The 24,827-nt window shown below is 45.3% G+C and overlaps 1 protein-coding gene across 1 annotated transcript in view; it reads left to right on the forward strand.

The window, feature by feature from the left end:
- Nucleotides 1-24,827, forward strand: part of BMAL2 (basic helix-loop-helix ARNT like 2) — a 178,846-nt gene that overhangs the window by 132,111 nt on the left and 21,908 nt on the right. The window contains exons 11-14 of the mRNA XM_069628097.1: nucleotides 358-464; nucleotides 4,765-4,915; nucleotides 14,794-14,852; nucleotides 16,635-16,743. Of these exons, the coding sequence (XP_069484198.1) occupies nucleotides 358-464; nucleotides 4,765-4,915; nucleotides 14,794-14,852; nucleotides 16,635-16,743 (426 nt within the window). The remainder of the gene's footprint in view (nucleotides 1-357; nucleotides 465-4,764; nucleotides 4,916-14,793; nucleotides 14,853-16,634; nucleotides 16,744-24,827) is intronic.

Consider the following 24,827-nt stretch of genomic DNA (forward strand, 5'->3'; position numbering starts at 1 on the left):
ATTAGGGGTGGGAGAGTGACATGTGCATATAGTTTGATGTATGTAATAGTATTGTATGTTTGGTTGAGTCTGCCTTGGCTTCTATTTTGGGCTTCCTATGTCTACTAAGCGTGGGCGCTTGCCGGAACTCAGCCTGGGGCACCTCTGCCACCCCTAAGTGTCTTAGAAAGTGTCATAGACGCATTCTACGTGTCCTATAACTCCACATCTGCACTACGATTGGCGTCTTGCTGTCCCCAAGATTTGCAAGCAGTCACTCCGCTGATTTTGTGGTCCGGCCACTGAATCCGTCTCCGTCTGTGTTTTGAAGAGTAAGTCGAGATGATCATAGTAACATGCCTCCCTCTCTCCAATCAGGGCGACAGCTATTTTGGGATATCTGCCCCAGGAACTTTTGGGAACGTCTTGCTATGAGTACTTCCATCAGGATGACCTCTCCCACTTGACCGCGCAACATAAAGCAGGTACGTGATCTCACTTTCACACTTGTGTTGTTCTATATTTGTTTCCTTATTTTGAATTTTTTTATTTTGTTTATAATATATTTTTAGTTAATTTTGATAACATATTTATTTATTTATTACATTTGTATAGCGCACAGCAGCCCTTGGGCATTGAGGCACTGTTACTTGAGGGGAGCTTAGTTACACAGAGAGAGGGCACATGGGGAATACACACGTGTCAAATTCCCCCCTCCCCCACCGTAAGCTCAGCCTAGAATGGTCAGTGATGATGCCTTGCAGGGCAGCACAGTTGGCAGACATTTTGATTTTGGTGTGAATCCATTGGCCTTTGCTCATTAAATGAATTATCACCAAAGAACAATGGTTTATACTCTGTTCAGCACTGAGCAAGATTGGGTGCTGTACATTAGGTTAATTCCCTTCATTCCACAGCAGACTAGAAGATGCTAACCAATGCATGCACCATATACTCCAATGAGAAGACGGGTAGGAAACACATCCAGCTATAGGTCCCCACATGTCTATTTCAGTTTAGATGTGAGAACACGTGTTTTTGCAAGTCATGTGCTTAATCACTCTATTGTGATTTGCAAGAGATTTTAAATGCTTTGCTCTGGTCATTTGCTTAATGAAACCGATGCCCCCCCCAATAACCTGATGCCACATTACATTTGGGCATTCTCTTTCCCTAGACCTTGGCATCTGTGTGTAGGTAAACAACCAACAGCATTTTCGCAAAATATTGCGTTTGGGTTCACTATTGGATTTATTGAACAGGAAGGTAGGTGCTTACAGCTTTGCCCCTCACACGCCTCCCAGGTGGTGGCCCTTAAAGTTATTTTATTTCTTCATACTTTTCTAAAAACATTGTGCAAGACTTTTTACCTACCTGCAAAGAAGCTCTTCAGCTCCCCTAGACTTTGCTCAACTAACATTAGCTGTCCTGGCTCCCTGAGAGACTCTTCTTACCTTTGACATTGTGCTTTTACCTTTCCCCAAGGAAAGGGTTAATTTACTTTGCATTGGAGGGTTCAAAAAGTACTTACCAGTTGTATGAGTTATTTGTTAACCTGTGTTTTATTCCCCTATCTAACCTTTGTACGAAACTCGGTATTGCTCCAAATGTACCAGTGATAAATCAATGTCCACATTGTCCTAGCTATTTAAGTCACATGAGGGTGTAGGAAGTCTGTGTGCCATGCCCAATGGGTATCATCTGATTCGAGAAACTAAGAGTGTGCTTTGAAGCGTTGCATGTGGTCTACTTTTCTAACAGTTAATTAAAAAAAATGCAATTAAAAAAGGAATCCTAAAAATGCTGTCAGCGAAGAAGCAAAACAAAAGGATAAAGTAGGCCCTTGAAAAGTAATGGGTAGGAGTGGGGCTGCTTTTTGTTTAACGGGTTGACCAAAAAGCCATTTTGGGGGTCATTTTCCAAGACCAGGCAGCATAAATGCAAGGCCGAAACAGAATCGGAGAGGATGAGTTAGGGTAAACAGTGTCCTATCGCGCTGGGGATATATCTATGATGCCTGCCAGCTGCGTGACGAGTGGTACGTGGTAACCCTTATGCCACTAGAAATGCCAATACTTTGTGTCCTTGGATATAATATCCATGCAATCATTGTCCCACGTTCTTGAAAGGTATGTTGATGGGTTTATTTTTTAGTAATCTTATCACGCAAAACAGACATGTGTTTCGACAAGATGTCTTTCTCAAGGCTTTGCATACAAAATTAGGAAGTTAATGTCTCGCGAGGATTGCTCAGGGGCAACCTGCCCCCTTGGAAGCAAGACGACCAGGAGCACCTCAGGTTCGAACCCAGGGTCCGTGCTTAGAGACCTCTGGGTATTAAGCGCGTTATAAATAACCTATCATATCATATCAATTAAGCAAAAACAAATACCAAAATTATGCTTGAGTCACATTAAATAATTCATACAGTTGATTGCAAAATAGAAATAATACATGATACAGTACATGGTATAACGTAGGATAGGTTCACATTATTTATACATACACCAAAACAGACACGATTCCGGGATAATGGCAAGAAAAATATGAATTGATCAATATTCATTTCATATGAGTAGTCCAACTATAGTGGTTGTTCGTTCCGTGTTAGGTGTGTATCACATGGTTTGATTAGAGTGAGTACTGGGGCCACACTTCTACCTTATAGGTCACATATGCTGTGAATCACCCCCGCAGTGCTCCGCCAAGAGTGCCCATACTTGTACTTGATGTGTGAGTGGTGTCACTTAAAAGTCCAAGGTGAGTTGTGCTTCCACAGCCATATTGTTGCCAAGACATAATAGCAGATATTAATATCCCCTTCTGAATTAATAAACCATTGGAGTGAACTATGAGGGTGACTAGGCGGATTAGACACCATCAACATACCTTTCAAGACCTTGGGGCAATAATTGCATGGATATTATATCCCAGGACAGTGTTTGAAATTATTGGCCAAGCGCAGCGCAATGTGCAAGAGGTTTTCATACCAAAACAGAAGCGGGTTAAGGCTTGCTTTTACACTCAGGGTGATTCTTGAATGTTTTGCAGAAAGAGTGACGGCATGAAGGGGAGTCCCTTTTCGCCTGCCTTTTCCACCCCGCTGGCTAAACTGCCCCACTGGCTAAACCGTCCCACGGGCTAAACCAGCGTTTTTTTTTGTTTTTTTTTAACACCAGCATGTTATTTTCATGCAGCGTAAAACCAATTAATTCTCATGGAACCCGCCTGTTCTTTGCACATTCTAAAAACAGGGGCATACTGTTGGAATCTTTGGTAAATGCTGGATTCCATGCGTAAATGTCAGCCAGCATTTACACTTTTTGCAAGACTGAATGGCGTTTAGACGGTTTTTGCCTGTTTTACCACGTTTCTTTTACATTGCAATGGGGAAATGTCGACATTGCATGGACGGGGCCCAGCTGCACAAACTTGCTAATGTTGGTCATCACTCTGCAAGTGCCACTTTTTGCAAAGTGACCTCCTTTCTGATTTATTCGCATGCATTCTTATGTCTTCATCCCACAAATGTAAGGGCTATAAAAGGCCAGACCTGCCAAATAGTTCTTGAGGGAGGAATACATTTGAACGTAAAACCAAGTTTAATAATTTAAGGCACTGAATGGAAAACAATCCATTTACATTAAGAAAGCACAAATGATGTCAATCTCCAGAGGTAGAAACCACTGTCACAATTAACTCCTGCTGTAGACCTCTAACCTCACTGTCCTACAGAAGGAATACACTGAATATGTCCCTGGCCAGTTGTGCTTAGAAAATGTGCTGCATGCAGCCTGCTACAGGAAGTCTTCAGTCAGGTGCCCCAGCACAGGGTTACATCAAACCAGCCATTAGTTTGTCCAAATTGGAGGTAGTCGCATTATACCATGCAAACACTGAACCCAATGTGGGGGTCCAGTTTCAGACAAGTGACAAAAGGGAGGACAGTGAATGACTTTGCAAGACCTTATAAAACCCACAGGTCTGTCTTCCTCGCGAGACAGAGCTGACTCACATCCCCAACATGGCACTCTATCAGTCGATGGACTAGGGCCTCCAAACGCCCAGTCTCCTCATTACACAAGATATTTATTTAATTGGTAATTTATTATGCACCTATACTCGTGTGTCTCAACAAGGCAAGGGGGCGGGGGAGGGAAAAAAGATCCTACTAGGCCTTATAAATTTGGATCGTGCAAGCGCAGGTCATTTATAAAGCGCTTCATCCCGAGATCGGTTCCAAGTGCGGATCCGGGATTCGAACCTGTGTTGATCAGCACGGGCTTGTGCTTACAAGACCCGCGCGTTGCCACAGAGCTATCCTCCCTTCCACGAGATAGGCATATAGGGGAGCCTCCAAGTGTTCCACAGAGCACTGTGTGGCTCCATATAGGCCAGGGACTGTGACACCTGCAGTAATGTGCTTTGGCTCTTTTTCTACAGGTCACAGGGCATTTCCTCCGGGCCTGGCAAAAGATGGCTGCCACAGGAAGCCGGAAGCCACAGCATGCCACTAAAGAGGGCTCTTGAAGTAGTTGGTACGGCCCACTGTCCCTGCCTACAGATTGGCGGCCAGTCATAGAACATAAAAAAACACAGAGAGCCTGTCTATTTGCAAGTCACACTAAAAATACAAAGCTATGTTTGAGTTTTCAGAATGCTTCATGAGTTCATTTGAGCTATTTGGCTGCTGAGCCCGAGTCCTCGTGCTTAACTAAGACCGCTCGTTCATGTTTATGCTGCTGAAAACTCTTTACAGTAACATTGTTTTTCTTCTTCATTTAGTGCTTCAGAGTAAGGAGAAGATTCTTACGGATAACTACAAATTTAAAATCAAAGATGGGTCGTTTATCACTCTTAAAAGTCAATGGTTTAGTTTTATAAACCCATGGACGAAGGAGCTGGAGTACATTGTGTCGATCAACACGTTGGTTTCGTAAGTTGCCTATAATGTTTACATACATGTGAATTGCACGCACCAAAGTATGTCTTGAAGTTATGAAGCATCGTTCAGTTACATATTTGATATTGGTCCTTACTTCTCATGTGTCTCCAAATCTATGCAATCAATTGGCCTGCTACAACACTTTATAATTGTAGCTTTGTTTATAAACCCCATACATCAGAAGTCTAGACTATCTGCCGCTTATAATGCTTAGCCCAATCAAAACAGTTGAGCCCCTGTGTATATGTGAAGTCATTTGCAAAATGCTGAGCTTGGGCAGCGCATGCCTGCAGAATTCGAACTGCCTTGGGTTGGTAAATCTGCTGGTCTGACAGTACCTGCAATGCCTCAGCCTTCTTGAATCGACACGCGCTCCATATACAGACAGCGGCATGTCTCACATGCTCACTTAGCTTTATAAATTGTTAATTTAAGGCGTTACCGTAAGTCCTTACCCTCTCATCTGCCTGCTAGCTAGCATTCTTCCCTCGCCTCTGTCCCTCATTTCTTCTGCCGCCACGCTTCATGGTCAAATCCTGATCACAGCTGGCCGTACCGCCTACCTGCACGTAAAAATGTCCAACGTTGGTTGTCCTTCATCTTGTGATCACTTGAAACACTTGTGTATAGGCGCGTTATAAATGCCATATCATATCTGTGTATGTCCACTTATGTATTGTCCCAGGTGACTGTTCCATTTACTTCCCTCCATAATCTGGTCAGTTTGTCCCTTAAACTCACCCCATTGTAAGAAGCTCACTGCTACCTGTCAAATCTGATTTATCTATTGTACGTTCTTTTGTGATCAAAAGAGCATTGTTCCCCATGTATGTTAATATATAAATAAATATGGGCCCAATCAGGATACATTGTGTAAACACTCCACTGAGACAGCTCTCGCCCATGTCTCCAAGATTCTCAACCCCCTCACCTCTCCCCCATACACATTCTACTTGCTCTCTCTGCATCCTTTGACACCATCCCTTCTTGCTCCAGACCCTCTCCTCCCTGGGTGTCAAGGCAGTGGGGCACCTGTGACTTAAACGGATTCTTTTCCAGCTCATAGACCTCTGACACTTCCTCTCCCCAGCTCTTCCGGTGGGAGTGCCCAAGGATCAATCATTGGCCCTCTTCTCTTCACTCTCTACACCTCCTCTTCCGGTGGGAGTGCCCAAGGATCAATCATTGGCCCTCTTCTCTTCACTCTCTACACCTCCTCTTCCGGTGGGAGTGCCCAAGGATCAATCATTGGCCCTCTTCTCTTCACTCTCTACACCACCTCTTCCGGTGGGAGTGGCCAAGAATCAATCATTGTCCCTCTTCTCTTAATTCTCTACACCTCCTCTTCTGGTGGGAGTGCCCAAGGATCAATCATTGCCCCTCTTCTCTTCACTCTCTACACCTCCTCTTCTGGCGGGAGTGCCCAAGGATCAATCATTGGCCCTCTTCTCTTCACTCTCGGCCCTCTTCTCTTCACTTTCTACACCTCCTTTTCTGGTGGGAGTGCCCAAGGATCAATCATTGGCCCTCTTCTCTTCACTCTCTACACCACCTCTTCCGGTGGGAGAGGCCAAGAATCAATCATTGGCCCTCTTCTCTTCACTCTCTACACCTCCTCTTCTGGTGGGAGTGCCCAAGGAGCAATCATTGGCCCTCTTCTCTTCACTCTCTACATCTCCTCTTCTGGTGGGAGTGCCCAAGGAGCAATCATTGACCCTCTTCTCTTCACTCTCTACATCTCCTCTTCCGGTGGGAGTGGCCAAGAATCAAGCATTGGCCCTCTTCTCTTCCCTCTCTACACCTCCTCTTCCGGTGGGAGTGCCCACGGAGCAATCATTGGCCCTCTTCTCTTCACTCTCTATACCTCCTCTTCCGGTGGGAGTGCCCAAGGAGCAATCATTGGCCCTCTTCTCTTCACTCTCTACACCTCCTCTTCCGATGGCAGTGCCCACGGAGCAATCATTGGCCCTCTTCTCTTCACTCTCTACACCTCCTCTTCCGGTGGCAGTGCCCACGGAGCAATCATTGGCCCTCTTGTCTTCACCCTCTACACCTCCTCTTCCGGTGGGAGTGCCCAAGGAGCAATCATTGGCCCTCTTCTCTTCACCCTCTACACCTCCTCTTCTGGTGGGAGTGCCCAAGGAGCAATCATTGGCCCTCTTCTCTTCACTCTCTACATCTCCCCCCTGGGCAAACTCCTCTCCTCTTTGGGCTTTCACTATTACTTTGCTGGAGACACCCACATCTTGTTCTCCTTTCCCCTCTTCTCCCCTGTTATATCTTTTTTTGAAAAACGTTATTGATTAATGTAGATTCACGTCACAACAGAAAAAAAAACATTGACAGCATAATACATTGGGTGATGCAGAAATAGTATACATATTACTATAGCAGGCATTATTGCCGACCAGCATTTGCTCATGACCAGAACACCAGTTCTTAACATTGTGCCGACCGCCCCTAGAGCGGCAGAGCCACTGCTGAATCGGCTGGACACTGTGCCAATAGGTACGACACAAGAGGGGCCCATATGTCCTTTGGCTTTGACCCTGGGCCGCACAAAAGCACATTCTACTTGTCGAGTATCTGGGGGGTATCGGCGAGTCCATCGCAGTAGAATACATTTCCTGGCCACAATCTTACTCGTAGCCAGCAACTTCCGACCCGTGGCCAGGGCTCCAGGGAACCAGCCAAACATACAGCACATTAGCTCGCAAGGAACTTCATAATTTCCAGACCCATCAGGTCTCACCTCGCCAATCAGTTATACGTACCACCCTTCAAAAGAGCTAAAGCAGGAGGCTCCAGCTTCCAACACCTAAAAATTGGAACGCTCTCTCCACAACACTCAGAAATGAAACGTCTTACACAGCATTCCAGAAAAATACTGAAAACCAAACTGTTTGCCTAATGTCTCCTGCCAACCTTCCCCCTACTATCTTACCTGTAATGTCTGTTTACTCTGATCCTCCAACTAAAGCAAATGTTCCACTGTAACCAAGGAACCTGGACGCTCACAATGACGATATTTGTACCCTAAAAATGTCTTTAACTATGCAACCAAGCAAGGACTCTGTAACAGCGCCACGATGCCCTAGGGCCGTTGTGCGCTTTATATATTCAAATGAATAGAAAGGAATAAAAAATGTAGCACTGCCATAAGAATATCCGCAACCCCCTCCAATGCTCCCCCACTCCCCTGCTATATCCGTCCTTATTACCAGCTGCCTCACCAGCATCCCTCAACGGATGGCTCGTCGCTGCTTGATGCTCAACTCCTCCAAGACCGAAGTCTTTTTATTTTCCCTCCCATGCACCAGCCCTATCCTTCCAACTCCCCTCTCCTCCCCACCTAACCTCACTCCTTCAACCACGGCTTGGCACCTCACTATTGCGTTAATAATGTCTGTGCCCCAGCTGGGCATGCACCCTTGCCTGCATAGGCTTTCAGTAAAAGCCTCCCGTAAGAAATATCAATCACCTGCAATATATCACGATATAGGGTGAACATTAAAGAACAGCAGCACAGAATGACAATAGCTTGCATTCTGAAAGTATTTGCGCAATATTTGAACGGTTCCTAGTGACTTTTTCGATTGCAATATTTCCGAAATGCCATTTTGTCAGCACAAAATTGCCGAAAAAAATGTTTGTCGAATGTTTGTTTTTTTTAAATGGGGGGGTGTTCCCCCAACACCCCTTTTTTTATATAAACCCTTTTTTTTACTCGCGAAACCTAAAAAAACCATATAAAGATTTTTTTAAAACCATTCGGAATTTTTTTTCCTGCCAATTTGTTTTCGACAAAATGGCATGTCGGAAAAATGTTTTCGATAATTTAACTGGATACCATTTGAACACTATCCCAGCTGCTCATTCCTCATCAGGCCCCAGTATGCATTGTGTATACGGTGTGTGAACTGAAGTGGCATTTTGCATCTGGCCCCCCAAAAAGCACCGGTTCTTGGCAAATTGCATTGATCTGCATGTGGTCCAGGTTACACTGCGTTACCATGACAATCGTGACCAACATGACTTCATATTGTTCTGTAGTTCATCTTTCTGCCGAGGGCTGATGGCATCTCCAACCTTTGTAATAATATAAATGTTATGATCCTGATTGTCCTGTTACCCCTTCTGCAATTTGGAATGGGCGTCAGCAACTTTTACCTACCTGTTAGTTGTAATATGGAGTAAGAAGTTGAACAGACAATTGGTTGTCGATTGTGATTAAAAATAGTGATGAGGCAAGACATTGTATGTTGATTGGTGTAACACTTCACTTATTTGTGCTAAAACCTAAATGGTTCAACAAATGAAGCCCACTTACTCTGAGGTTGCTCCCATTCGTGGTTGTTGGTTGTTACAAAACCCTAGCCTTTTTTCCGAGTACATCACCCGTCTGATCATCTTCGCCATGGGCTCTGTTAACACCAGAACAATCTTTTTCTTATTGCAGTTTCAAGTACATAACAAAGCAAGAGCAGAGCCCTCAACATGGCTGGTTCCAACACAGCATATTTGAAAATAGCCAGTTTCATTACAAGATTATCATGGTACATCTCTCTTAATCGTCCTCAATGTAGGGGCGTGGCAGGGGCAAAAAACGCTGTCCATTTAAGTCCTAGGAGTGGTGACTTCACTTAGTACATGCGTCAAGCACAACAATAGGCTTAAAAGTAAAGAAATGTACACCAATAGGGACGCCAGCAGAAACCCTTTGACATTTCAAGTAATTAACGCAGTTTTGAATATTAATATTCCCCATCAAACTGAGGTTAGGCTCATGGTAGCTAGAACTATCAAACTTCTAAAACCATTATGCAATCCAAAAGGAGCAACAAGGTCCTCAAAATATAAGCAGGTATCTCATCCTGGACCAACTCTCATTTGTGACCAGAAAAAACAACCCGTGAAAAAAACTTTATTGAATCCCTCCATTGGAACCATTTCAAATCTCCCTTTGCTCTTGATAATCGGTTACAGTGCTTGTTGGCCAATTAGATTAATCCGTGTGCATACTAAAGGTTGTCTCCTATTTACTCTCACTTACATCCGGGACATAGACCGCTCTTTGAGGTTTGTGGGAGGATCTGCTGGGGGTAGTGGAAATCGCTAGTAGGTTCTCTTGACCATGTTCAGCCGCGTGTGATACAGTGCACCATGAGACCATGTTCCACATTATTCTGCCCACATATCATCCCTCGTAAACCCCTCAGTTGGTGCCATTCCTTTCTGGCTGATTGCAAATAAACCCCAAAAGGTCATTTCTGCTCCACAAACTCCTCTGTAACATGTTGGGTCCCCCTGTGATCTTCTCTCTCCCGTGCTCTCGTCAACATACACTTGGTCCCATTCTTTAACATCTTGTGATCTTTCCCTGCATTGATATCGTTCTACACAGATGATTTCCAGGTCTGTATTCAGGTGTCCAAGGTCAAGTAGGGTCTTCATACTTTGCAGAATTGCCTCAATTCCAGTCAAATGTGAACCCGAGGGAACCTGCTCCAACCAAAAGGAGCTAAAACGAAACTCATTTTGTTTAGCGCTTTGCAAGGTTTTCAAGCTCTACCCATGTTTGGGCCCTTCCTCTCTGTGATTTCTAAGGTAAAAATATGGGAGTAATTTTGAGTGCTCTTAATTTCCTTCAAAGCCGAGATTAATGCTGTAGGTAGTTCATAATATTTTCTTCCAACTGAAGCTCCTAAAAATTTTTTAAAAAAATGAATGCCCAATCTCTCGCCTCGATATCGAGCTGCAGTAGTTTGTGGACCAGTACATTTACAACTTGTTTGTTTATTTATTTGTATTGCGCGCCAGACCCCAAGGGTAACCGGGCGCAGTGAACAGAATATACGAGGCTTACAATGTTGCATAGAAATTACAGTGTTGCAGCAAATTACAATGTTGCATAATTAAAATTTACAATAGTGATAAATCTTTGATGGTACATATATACATTCAGATAAGTAAAATAACACAAATTAAGGTCTTTCAAACCTTACATGTTGTTGTCATTGAAGTGTTTGATAAGATTTGTTCTAAAGTGATGGAAAGGTTGGTCTGATCTAAGGTTGTGTGGCAGGGCATTCCACCATTTAGCGGCCAGCACAGGGAAGCTTGTGCCGCCAATTTTGGCAAGTTTAAATCTTGGAATTTCCAGACAGTTGGAGTTGGGAGTTCTTGTAGGTCTGCTAGAGATTTTTCTTTTTATTTTGTCCATCAGGTAAATGGGGGCAGCGCTATTGAGGGCTTTGTGCGTCAAGGAGAGCATTTTAGGTGAATTTTATTGTCGGTGGAGAGCCATTTATATTGTTGTCTAGTGGAGGAGATATGTTCCCTTTTGTTTAAGCCTAAGGCAGCTCTAAGGGTGTTATTTTGTAGGATTTGTAGCCTTTTGGTGATAGTTTTGTTAGCGCCACTGTAAAGGGTGTTGCAATAATCGAGTCGTGATAGTATTAAGGCACTCGCTAGGATCATGCAACTGTTATTAGATAAGAAAGGTTTACCTGCTCTTATTAATTTGCAGGTATAGGCTGTCATGGAAGCTAATGAGTTGACTTGTTTGGCAAAAGACATGGTGGAGTCGAGATGGAAGCCTAGTGTTTTTACTTCCCTCGAAACCTTGATGCTATTGCCATCTATGTTAAACGTGGAATAGTCCTTGCCTAGTTTGTTGATATTGGCCTGCGTGCCCAGAATGATCAGCTCAGTCTTATCATCATTCAGGCAGAGGCCATGTGATGCCATCCATGCCTGAATAATGAGATACACCCTATTTACCAACTCCCTGTCCTTGCTGTGATCCCCAGAAAGCGGGAGGAGAATCTGTGTATCATCTGCATAGTTAGTGTAGGTGATACCTAGAAGGTCCAGATCATCGAAGAGGGGTTTAGTGAATATGTTGTACAGGGTTGGTGAGACACAGGAGCCTTGAGGGACGCCGCACGTGATTGGAAGAGGGTCGGCTGCTGCCAAGGGGGAGAAGACTATCATTGTTCTCTCACTCAAAAAGGATTCAATCCATTTGGTGGCATGCGTGGAGAAGTGTGCAGCAGTGTCCAAGTGTTTGCAGAGGACCTTGTGATCCACCAGATCGAAAGCAGCTGAGAGATCAAGTAAGAGGAGGAGTGCCGTCTTACCTTGATCTCTCAGTTCGTCTATTTGGGTCTTTAGATCAATGAGTGCAGTTTCAGTACCGTGGAGTGGACATAAACCAGATTGTCTGGCTCCCAGTAGATTGTTTAATTCAAGGTGTCTTTGAATTTGTGTATAGGCAACCTTGTCTAGTATCTTCAGTAGGGTACGGTAGTGATGGGCCGATAATTAGTGGGGATGAGGGGGCCAAGAGTCTGCTTCTTGAGAAGTGGGAGCACCCATGATTGTTTTAGGTTCGCTGGGATATTACCTGTGGCGAAGGAGGTGTTGATCAATTTTGAGATGAACGGTGAAAGGTCTCTGGCAGCGTCTTTTATTAGTTGTGCTGGGCAGATGTTACCTTTGAAGTTTGACGGTTTGAGGAAGATGATGATTTTCTCTACCTCTAAGATGGTAGTTTTAGTGAAGGAGAATTTGTTGGTTGGGTCGTTTCATAGTGTTGTTAAGTGGCGGCTTGTTTGTGAGGTTTAGGGAATCTTCTTTTAGTTGGATTTTGTTTTGCAGTGTGGTGATTTTATTTGCTAGGGCTGTTTGGATATCTGTGCACCAGGTCTGGTCTTTAATGCAGGTATCTGGTGTGGCAATGGGGGTCTCAAGTTCTTTCAAGATGGAGAAGAGCTCCTTCATACTTGAGTTGGCATAGGCAATGCGAACATTGTAGGAGTTACGTTTCTCTAGGCAGATTTAATTTTTATAATGCAGAGAGATATTAGTTAAATTCGCTTTATTCTCTTCGATTGGACATAGTTTCCAGTCGGATTCGCATTTTCTTTTGTTTAGGCGCAAGGCCTTAAGTTCTGGCGTGAACCACTTGTTTAAATGTGCCTTGGGTTTGCTTGTTCGCATTTTGAGAGGGGCGACTTTGTCCATAGTGGTGCGCATGATGTTGTTGAATTCGTTGACCAATGCACTAGGGTCGAGGTTGTCTGGCAGTGCATTTAAGGTAGGAAGGATCAGGGGAATAATATTATCCGCTGTAATATTCTTTTTGTTTCTTGTAGGGCATGGTGGAGCTACCTGTGGGTCAGGGCTGGGTGGTTTGGTAGTTAGTAAATTAAAGGACACCAAGGAGTGGTCTGTCCAGGAGAGGGGCGTAATAGAAGATACTGTGGCTGAGCAGTTGGAATCAGCGATCCAGTCAAGTATTCTACCCTTTGCGTGTGTGGGGCTGCTAACTTTTTGGGTAAGTCCTAAGGTGTGAAGGGTATTGGCAATAGTGGAAGCATGGGCATCTGCTTGGTCATTGAAGCCAAGGTTAAAGTCCCCTAATATCAGCAATTGGGAGGTAGTTTTGGTATTGTTGGACAGAAGGCTGTGCAGGTCCTCCTCGAAGGTTCCAAGTGGACCCGGTGGTCTGTAAAATAGGTGAATTGAAAGAGTTTGGGTGTTGTTTATGGGAATTTTGGCAGTGAGAGTTTCACAGGATTGCATAGTTGTGGTGGGGATTAGGCGTAGTGATAAGTTTATTTTGGATATAATGGCGATTCCACCTCCGTGGGAGCCTTCTCGGTCCTGCCTAGAAATGGTGTAACCGTCAGGAATGGCCAACGTGAGCGATGGGCCTGCCGCATTGTGTAGCCAGGTCTCAGTTATAGCAATAAAGTCCAGATTGGCTTCTGTGATTACCCAAATGCTCTGTATCCTGGTCTTCCCTAGTCAAACCCCAGATGGGCCAAATGCAGCTGCCAGACGTGTCTATGGTGTCCGCAAGAGAGATCGTGACTCTGAGACTAGGCTTTCCTTACACTGGCTCAGGGTAGAGCATGGAATTCTGTTTAAAATGGTCTGCCTGCCCTTTAAATGCCTTCATAACCTACGCTGTCTTAGTGTGGAGTATGGAATCCTGTATATACTGGCTTATATGGCCTGAAAATGCCTTAATTACTTACACTGGCTCAGGTTAGAGTATGTGATTCCGTTTAAATTGGCCTGTCTAAACTTTAAATGCCTCAGTAACTTATATTGGCTCAAGGTGGTGTAAAAGATTTGGTCCACATCACGTGCTCTGAGAAGCTCCATTTGTCAGCTCCTGTGCCCTCACTTTTTCAAACTTGTGTCTTATGGAGGCAGCCGGTTCGCATTTCAAGCTGCCAAAACCTGGAATGCATTGCCTAGCCTAACTCAAAACTTGAGCACGCTCACCACTTTCAGACCCTGGATAAAATCTCTCTATTCTATATCAAAATGAAATATCTAGAGACACCTGGGTATGGTGTTGCCAGTCCATCCACCAATAGGAAATCATTAGTTCTGTTGCAGGGTGTTCCTCTTCAGAATTGAGCCGGTGTCGTGAAATGACTGGGGTTGTGTCGCTAAGCTAAGGTCTGTATGTATTAGAAACTGATTCCAGAGTCGGGTTACCTGAAAACTAGAGGCGACTTTTTGGTGTTTATGTAGACTTTTCTTTTAGGGTTTTGAAGAAAACCTTTTGTTCCCACTAAGATTACTTCAAAATACACCATAAGGCAATAGTAGGGACAAAAGACTTGAAAATGCATGTTCAAAACTTGGAAGACGAAAGTCAAAATAGCCACAAGTCCTGACTTCTCAGACCAAAAGATTTAGAAATATACAAATCAAGGTTTTCTCTTGTATTTTATTTTTTTACAAACATCCTGTAAATAGCAAGCAAAAGCGCAAACAACTGATTAGTGGAGAACTGAGAAATGTGCATTTTGATTAAAGTAATCTTAATTTTGTGTTTGTACCAGGGGGCATATTGTGCCGGGAGATGATGTATCACTTCATGGTGGATCCCAATCCTCTGAAGGTAAATATTGCTTACAAAATCATGTTCCTCATTTATAACCCTTGAAATGTTGAGACGACTTGCCCGTTCATCAATCTGTGGCCTAAACGATCCAGTATAGCCTGGAGTTTATAAAATATCCCACAGATTCGTCAATGCACAAAACTCACCTCCTGCTCCCTGCTACCAACCCTCCTCCTTCCTCCCACTGTCATTACCAGCCACACCCTCACCCGGGCCCAGTTACCCGTCATCGACAGTGTCCACCCTGCTCATCTCCTCAGCCGGGTCCCAGGGCTCATGGATCTTCCCGAGTGCTGTCCGCTCTTTCCAGGCCATGACAGACGCTGTATGCTGTCACTAATACAGTGTTTAGTTTCTTAAATAGAATTGAAGGAGTGAACAAGACATGGAAGGATACCAAAAGTGAAGCAATCTGTTCACTGATTGTCAGCCACATCTGGTTAGAGCTTCACTTCCTGTGCAAGAGGGAAGGTTTTCAGCTATTTCTCTATGTAAACTAACATCCTGATTGGCTACTGAGAGAAAAGTGAGCTTTGGTGTTATGTTTTATTAAACATTAAAACACCTCTTTTGTTTAGATTTTTACAATGTCCTCTGCATGGGGGGGTCGGAGGGAGGAGGAAGAAGCTTTTCCTACTGAGATGAGTTGATCATGGCAATGGTTCCTATCTCAATGTTTGGCCAGCATCTTTTATGTGAGCTAACATGGGCTATAATTAGTTGGGGTGAAAACCCATATTTTGTAAAAGCTATATTTGAGACTATAAAACACAAGGATCATTGCTGTGCCGGTCTGGACTAAAAAAACAACCAATTTAGAGTACAGATTAGAATGGGGCTAAACGGATATATGGCATATGCCCTAATAAAGGGTGAATTTACGACCTTATTAATATATTTTAGCACTGCTTGCTCACTGGCTCGATATTGACGCATAATCAGGTTTGTATTCCAATACCTCTGAGAACTTCCGATGTGTTATTTATAACGCACTTAATACACAGAGGTTTCTAAGTGCGGATCCGGGGATCGAACCTGTGTTGCTCCGCATCGTCTTGCTTCCAAGGCAAGCACGTTGCCGCTGTGCTATCCTTCCGAGAGGAGAACTAATTGAAAGTGTCCTTTGTTGGGCTAGTAGTGGGTCTGGTTTGAGCTCCCAATAAAGAGTAGGTAACCTTAGATATAAAGGGTACTGCATCTATTTCCAGTTTCGCGGTTTATAAAAAAATAAGGCTTAGGTGAGTGGAGGAGGGTCCAACCATGTCTGCCGTGAGCCATTTACAGCGAGAACCAGGATTCTGGCCTGTGTTGGGGTGAGAGAGGGGAGGAAGGACGGCACCAGTAGAAAACCCTGCCAAAGATGGAAAACTGGGTAGTCCCAGAAGACCCTGACCATCCCCAAGTAGTGTGCCAGAGAGGCCATCTCTAAAGGGCTGTAATGGGGTGGGTTAGGTGGGTTGGCACAAGGCCCCAATTGTCCCAATTGGATTTCCACCAGGCGCTGCCCTCGGGGACCAAGTGGAAAGGAAACTGCTGAAATTGGCCCATTTCCTTCTTGGGTAGCGGGAATGGGGCTTCTTTAGTAATACATCTCCCTTTGGGTTTTCCTCATGGGCGATTAAAAATACTTTCCCAGCAGCCATATTTCTTTCTTAAAAATTATACTTATTAGTGGCTGGCGAATATAAACTTGAACTAGGAGGCGGGGTATGAGTGACGATTAGATGGTGCTTGATACAGAATTTAATGTAATTTGTGTGTGTTTTATTTATTTTTTAGGTACTTCGAAACAATCATTCCTAAATGTGCCAGGAATGTCAAGTGGAACGATACTTGGTGCTGGAAGTATCGGAACGGATATTGCCAATGCAATCCTAGATTTAGAAAGGTAATCCCTCCATACATGTAATACTACTAGAAGAATATTTTTCCGGTTCTGTGGTGGATTTTTAAAATAGGCTTATTTTCACATCCCAATGAAACGCAGTCCTAATTAAATACAGGAGGTTTGGAATGGGCTGATTCGCCTGCTCCAGAGTTCTTTGTGAGGAACCTGAATGCCACCGAATTTTGATAATTGACTTACAGGACAGTATTTCATCTTCCTGAGGTACGTACAATGAGCAGTGGATACAATTAAGGTCGCATCTGTGGCTCAGTGAACTAATGCATTCGCTACAGAGGTCTGTGTTTGACCTCATGGTCATGAGTTCGAATCCCGGCAGGTCCACTCGGCCCTTCATCCTTCCAAGGTCAATAAAATGAGTACTGTTAAGTTGGGTAACAGTAAACCTCTATTATCTGTCAATAGCACCAAGATGGCCCTATGGGGGTCAAAATGCGCTCTATAAATATGTCTGTTATATATATCATGTTTTTAAATGGTCAATGTACCTGTTTGAGGTCATTGCCTTCGAGTCTCAGTAAAGCTTTAGGAGTTTGCACCCAAATGCATGTCTGCACTGGTACACCCCTCGAAGGATGATGCCGAAGCACCCTACGATGGCCGTCCTGATCCCCAGATGACTTGCCCCTAAATCTACAAATTAGAGCAGACCAGCTGATGAGCAGTGGCCCCTTTCTCCCTGCCCCAAACAGAACCCTGATGGTTCTGTGTCACAGCCAGAATTAAGTTAATAATTAATGTATTGACCTGCGGGCATATGTTTTAGTTTTTATGATCTTCCAAACTGCCTTTGACATAGCAGACAGAGAAAGGTTATGTGAGGTTTCAAAGGAGAACACTAGCCGCTCCCTCTTACTAGACCTGATCACAATAATGATACTGCTAATGACAGGGGGAAACGTACTGACCCAAGTCTTAAGATTAATATGACTGAAACGGTTCTAATGGTTTGTCATCCTACCGAGGCCATCAAGGAGACACTTAATATTGATGGAGGGGTCATGAAATAGTTGAATTATTTTGATAACCTGGGCATACGTTTGGCAGCCAATGGTTCATGGTCCGGTCAAGTGGACCATAGTAAGTGGATGTTTTAACAGAGATTTGTGGCAACCTTCATTCGCATATAGATTTGATGAAACAGTGATACAGCCAACAATCGAAGTTTAAAAGGATCAATCCTCTACTGCAATTATTGACCCTCTCATATGGTACACCAACAGTACTTTCACCTGGGCCTTTGCTTACCTGTCTAAGACTTATACTATTCTGGCTGCACCTTAACGCAGTGAATTACCTATCCTTTCACCAAACAGTTGTATGGGAACCTGCTGGATGAGTTGACGGCTCCTTGTGGAAGTGGGTACAGTACATAAGGTTCTGTCTCGTCAGTCTGGACTTGAGCTGCCTTTGGAATCCCGGTGTAGTTATTCCTGATACCATCCGCAACACCTATCCTAAATAGGTGTGACAAATGGATGCCGACTCACTTGCTATCTGAGAAGGTAGATGGCATATTCTCTTGTAACGATCTATTGATCAAAACAGTGTGGGGGCCTAACGCATACTTCAACGGCTTGACAAACCCCAGAAAAGGAATGTTATTTACCAAATTTAGGCTGACTCTTTTGCCATTGGCTTCTTTAATCTCCAAGTGGTATCCCGATTCTGCAAGTACATGTTTTTATTGCCCCAAAATAGAAAAGTGTGCAACAAGTTTTGTTTTTTGTCCCTTACACGCTAATGCTAGGCAGAGACTGGTCCTCACTTTTATATTTTCAAATATTATTTTTTATTCTGTTGGAAGCAATCTCGTTTAAGTACAATTTATATTTTTCCGGCTGTTGTACCCATAGCCAATTTTCTGATTGTGCATAGATTATTCAAACCAAATACTTGAACTTCACATCTTCACTTGTGTTGTTAGATCTAATTGGTTTTATGACTTGTGTACTTCTTTTTAGTTTGCTATGCATTTTATTGTATATACACTTTTTCTTTTATGGATTTGTATATCATGTGTTTTAATTGAAATACATTATATTATGCACTTTAATTGAAATTGATTATTTCCGAGTGAAGAGTTTATGATGATTATGGTGAGGAATAATTCATTGTCTAGCAATCAGGCGCCTTTCAGGTAATCTCCAGAGGCGCTCTACATTTGTAGGAAAGTGACAGACCTATTAATTTACTTTGACCGACAGCTTTCAGGATGTGGGCTAAATTTGCTGATAATGACTCTCTATTTCTGGCACAAAACTAAGCCCAAAAATATGTAATTGTTACATAAAATGTGCTACCTTCTTAAATGATGTCTGAACATAAACCCAAAAATTGCAAATGTACTGTGACTAAAAAGATATTATGGGGTCGATTCATGGAGCAAACGTGCGCCGAAAATCCCAGCGCAAGCAGGCACAAGGTGGCGCAAGCGTGAGAAACGCAGCGCACGCGTGCAATTCAAGGAAGACGCTGCGCGTGTTTCCCGCTGTCCGTGGGCCCAATCCTGCCATGGCGCACGCGGGCACACACGGCGTGCGCTACGCGCACAGCAAAAGTGCACATAGCGCGGTGCACACAACCAAAATGTGCGGAACAGTGGGCGTAACACGCGGAATGGGGAATAACGCGTGAAAAAGAAGGCGTAACTGGGGAAGCACTGCAGGGAACTACACAGAACGCACGCCAACAACCCGTATTCATGGATTCGAATATGGGAAACCCGCGCACGGCAAAAGACACACACAGGCGTCAACGCATCCGCCACACAAAGGCAGGCGGAAGCGTCCCCGCGCACAGTATAAAAGTGCGCGCAAACAACAAACACGTATATACAGCTACGATGAATGCCCATTTGTCGCAGCACTGATCGTGGGACACCGCAGGAGGAGGAGAATAGCCAGGGCACGCATTTTCGCACCACGGACAAGCCTTTTTGGGATGCCTGACGACCAGGTCTATGGCAGGTATAGGCTTCCACCCCATTTCATCCTAGACCTGGTCAGGGAGTGGGAAGATGACCTTACATCCCCCACCCTTTGCTCCCAAGCATTGAGCCCCTTGGAGAAGGTGCTCAATGTCCTGCATTTATTGGCCACTGGGTCATTTCAGCGGACTACTGCCATAGTGGGGTGGGTCTCACATGCCACGCAGTCACGCTGCTTACACCAGGTACTGGCAATCATGACAGCGCACCCTCAGTCCGCAGGCACATATACATGCCCAGAACACCCGCAGAAAGGCAGGCCGTTGTCCTGGATTTTTTCAGAGTGGCACACTTCCCCAAAGTGCTCGGTGCCATAGATTGCACCCATGTGGCCCTACGTCCACCTAGGGCCACTGAGCACATCTACCGAAACCGCAAGCACTGGCATTCCATCAATGTACAGGTGGTATGCGATGCAAAGGGAATCATGACCTCTGTCTATGCAAACTACCCTGGCTCCACCCATGACAGTTTCATATACAGAATGTCCGCCCTGAGCCGGGCCCTGGAAGCTTGGCAGCATGGCGACTCATGGCTCCAGGTGAGTACAAATGCCCTTGCACATGCATGCATGTCACACACACACACACAAATACACAAACCCCAATAATCACAACCATTTACACCTCCCCCGGGGACAGTGCCTACCCTCTGAGCAACCACATGATGACGCCAATCCGGAACCCCACCACACCACCCCAGGTAAGATACAACGCCGCCCATATTGCAACCAGGGCCATAGAGGAGCGCACATTCGGAGTGCTCAAGTCACGTTTCCGCTCCCTTGACCGCTCTGGCGGGCAGCTACTCTATGCACCCCCAGTAGTGTGCAGGATCATTGTGGCAGCATGTGTCCTGCACAATGTTGCAACACGGCAGGGCGTACCGGTGGACATGGTGGTGCCCCCACATCCCCAACCACAGGCACAGGCGCTGCCCATGGGAGGGGACAGGGCACTTGGCGAGGAAGCCCGGACCCAGCTTGTGGCCACATTTTTCACCTAAACTCCCACCCCTGCGGAGTGCACACAGGCCTGGCACATACCAGGTGACAATCGATGATGACAAAGAGACAGTCAACTGTCACAACCCTACCACCCTGAGATAGTTGCCATGGAAGTGCCACATTGTCTGCATCCCTAGCTACTTAAACACAAGCTATCCTGTGTGACCAAAAGGCACACATATGACATGACATGGCCTATACACAAGTATTTCAAGGTGCGATGAGGCAGGGAGGGGGGAACAAGGGAAGACAGACGACGATACTACTAGGCCAGGTGTCATTTAGATTGTGCAAGTGCAGGGGTAGGGGGAAGGGAAAAGTGCAAGGGGAAGGGGAGGGGGGAGTGCAGTACAGGGTAAGTAGACTAAAAAACAAATAAATAGGCCAGCTGGTGGCAACTGCAAAGGGAAGTGCAGACAAGTGCTGGGAAGGGGGGGCTGTAGGGATAGAGAGACAGTCCCGCAGTGCAGGGGTTGCCAGGGAGGCAGTGCAAGTGGAGAGTGGCTGGGCCAGGGACCGAGGTCGGTGAGCGTGGCCCAGTTGCAGATCCAGTGCAGTTCCAGTGAAGAATTTTGCAAGGGAGAGGCAGAGAGAAAGCAGAAGCAAAGAGGAAGGTCTTGAGGTGCTTCCGGAACCGGAGATGGTTCTCCTCAAGTTCCAGTGAGGCAGGAAGGCTGTTCCAGAGGGAGGCCCCTGCCACGGAGAGAGATCTACCCCCAGCTAGTTGCTTTGAGAAGCGGATGACCCTGACATGCAAGGTGTGAATCACACACACCTGCAAAACAGGCCATGGCCATCACTGTTATGTCACTCAAACCCTCCCAAACCACAACATGACATGGCAAGCAATACCCATACACCAACACAGTAACAATAAGGTACACATTGCCATGTCAAAAATGTACAGTGGCATCAGACAATGATGCCTGACATGGAATCAGATGAAATGACTGACCAACAACCTCCCACCCAAAATAAGTCATTTCCAAATGCATTTCAAGAGTTGTAGACGTAACATAACAATGAATGCCTGCCTACATGCACATTGTGCATTGCAAAATCAACACTGCAGCTTCTGTGTGCTGTGTCCAACTCCTGCAACACACTGCTCAGCGCACAGCACAGTGAACAGCCATTGTGTGTGATGCACACCCTGAGCATCACATCTAAGCGACAGACCACATCAAAAAGCAAATTAGGCATGTACAGGATCCATAATTGGTCACAGAACATGTGCTGCAGGGACACAGTGGGCACCAGAAGGCAAACAGTGTACACGTGGATATGCAAGGGTGGTTGTACATGTAGTGCATCAGAGTGCAAGTGTGTGGGTCAGTAAGAACATGCACTCAACATATGCATGTGCAATCAAGTGACCATCAGTGTCCTCTACAAATCACATGTGAACATTCACTATGTGTACACCCCAGCATGTCAAACCACAGCTATCCCTTCACACCTGAAAGGTAAACACAACACATGAACAGGCATTGATCAGCAGAACACAACATGTACATAGGATACCACCATTACAATATCAGGGTTCCCATCACACTGCAGGGCAAGGCAACTATCAACAACAACCCCCCCTCCCCCTTCCTCACAAATGACCATGACCCACTGAACAACTGCACCTGGGTCATGGAGCCTTCAACCCTCAATTCCACCTGGCCACAGGATCACCTTTCCCCTTCGTCACCTCCCACCTTGTGTGTGAAAAGGTGCCTGCACCCTCAGAGTCCACCCTCATTTGCAAAATCACAAAATCCAAGCCAGAAAAACGAACCAGAACACCCTCCAGTAGATGACTTGACGTAGCAGTACCTCACAAAGGCCAAGTACTACCACAATGATGTAACAACCAAGGTAGCACAGTAAAACAATGTCACAACAGGATGTGAACCATGTGTGGTACATAACATAGAATGATGCACCATGAACGGATGTGTACTGTCACAGGTCCTGTGTACAGGCGCGGGAGTGTCACGAAACAACCACCCCCACCGTGTCCCGGGTGCCTGCAAGGTCAAACTCACACAGGCCTCTGAGACCCTGGTGGGGAAGGAGGGTCAGGGATATGCAGTCAGGACAGGTGTTGGCACACTGGATAACTGGAATGAGTGGCAGGAGAGGGGAGGAGGAATGACGCATGAAAGTAGGGAATGCACGAAAATGTACTACCTGCATGAGCACATACACAATCCAAACAAACTTGGACATCATTGTCATGGCCTTCTGTAGTCCAGGCTTAGGAGTGGCACGAACCAACCACCCCCTCTAGGGTTTTGGCGCCTGCAAGTTTGGGGCTTACACAGGCATCCGCAACCCCAGCGGGGAAAGAGGGTTAGGGAACGTTGCTTGGATAGGTACAGGAAGCAGGAACACCGGGTAGAGGGTACAGGGTTTAAAATTGGATAGGGTTCCGGGTGATTAGGGGAAAAAAAACATACCAAATTGAATTACATATTCATCCATGCATTAGTGCACCCCCCAGCAGGCCTATGCAGAGCAGTTTGAAAGAAAAACAACAAGACACTTAGCTCTGGTTTTGAGTGCTGGCCTCCTGCCTGCGCACTCTCAGGTCCAGTTACAGGAGCACTGCAATGCTGCAAAGAGAGCCACAGTCAATAACCTGTACGTGCCCATTACACAAAAACACACCACCAAACATGCCCCATAGCAACAAACCACTCTACAAACAGACAATCTGGTGTAGATGCTTCGTACCCATATATAACATTACCCCTGTGATGGGTCATACACAGTCAATGCAGTAAGTCAGCCGCCGGTGGGTGCGTGGCAAATGGAACACCAATGTGTCACAATTCACACAACATGCAATGTTCCCTGGGTAAGCAGACAGACCCATATAGCAAGGCATGACTTCAGAACAAGTTGTGTTCCACCATGACCAAAACAAAGTTGGCAGTACATGTTTCAAAGTGTACATGGAAATGAAATGCACTGCACCCGAGTATGTCCCTTGTTGTATGTCCCTGTGAGCTGCCCCTTTCCATGTCTCGGAAGGCTACATGGTTGATACAAGTGCCTCAATGGACCTTGGTGTACCGGAGGGTATGTGCCACTGCCCCTGCAGGTGTCCCAGACAACCTTACAATCAACAGCCATCAGTCCACCAACACATCTGAGCTGCATTGTGTGCTTCAACACCATTATTCGTCCAAGCTCACCCTCAGTGCTGTGACTAAGCCTGCATGTGCAACTCGCCTGGTGCAAGCTTTGCTGTGTTGTGGCCCCCCTGTGCTGCTCACCTTGCCTGGAGTTCCTTGGAACACGTCAGCAGTTCTAGGATGTAGGTCTGCAATACCTGTGCCTCTGCTTGTGCACACATGTGCATGTGGGCACCAACAAACGTGTCCAGAATTCAGACGTCCAATGGGCCATGTCTGCTGGCAAAGGTGCTCTGGAGGCTCATCCCCCTGCAGAAAGGGCATGAAACACATGATTAATGCTTTAAAGTCATCTGTGTGTATCTCTTCAGGCATCTCATTACTTGACCATGTCAGAGACTTACATCAGAAATCACACCATCAGTCCGTCTTTCACATCCAAAGTGTGGAACACACTATCTACGGCATGAATTGCAACAAGCACGTGTACAGTAAAGATAAGAAACATAATACACAATGCGTAGCAATGAATGTACACATTAATCATAAAACACCCCATCTAGCAAAAGCTGAACAGTGGACAATAACACCAAAATCATCCCCACTAGGGGTGTCAACACAAGCCACACAGCACCAGACATGCCACAGATATGACAGTCCAAAGCCCTTGAGTAATAGGCTGTCACACCGAACCATCCTTGCGAGCCCATGGATGAGGGAGGCAGGAGTGGCATATGTGAGTCAAGGACCCCAAGCAGCAAACACATACACAAGACAAGCCTGAAGGGCCCAGCTGGAACAGACAGTGGATGCCTTCAAAAGCCACAAAGCACCGCATCGCACATGAAAGCACAATAGACTAGCAATTTTAAACTATATTAACTAATTACACTAACTATGGAAAACCTACATTACCTAATGAAACTAACTATCAAACAGA

The sequence above is a fragment of the Ambystoma mexicanum genome, chromosome 12 (genome assembly GCF_040938575.1).
Source record: "Ambystoma mexicanum isolate Mex_15411 chromosome 12, UKY_AmexF1_1, whole genome shotgun sequence".
NCBI classification, from domain to species: Eukaryota; Metazoa; Chordata; class Amphibia; order Caudata; family Ambystomatidae; genus Ambystoma; species Ambystoma mexicanum.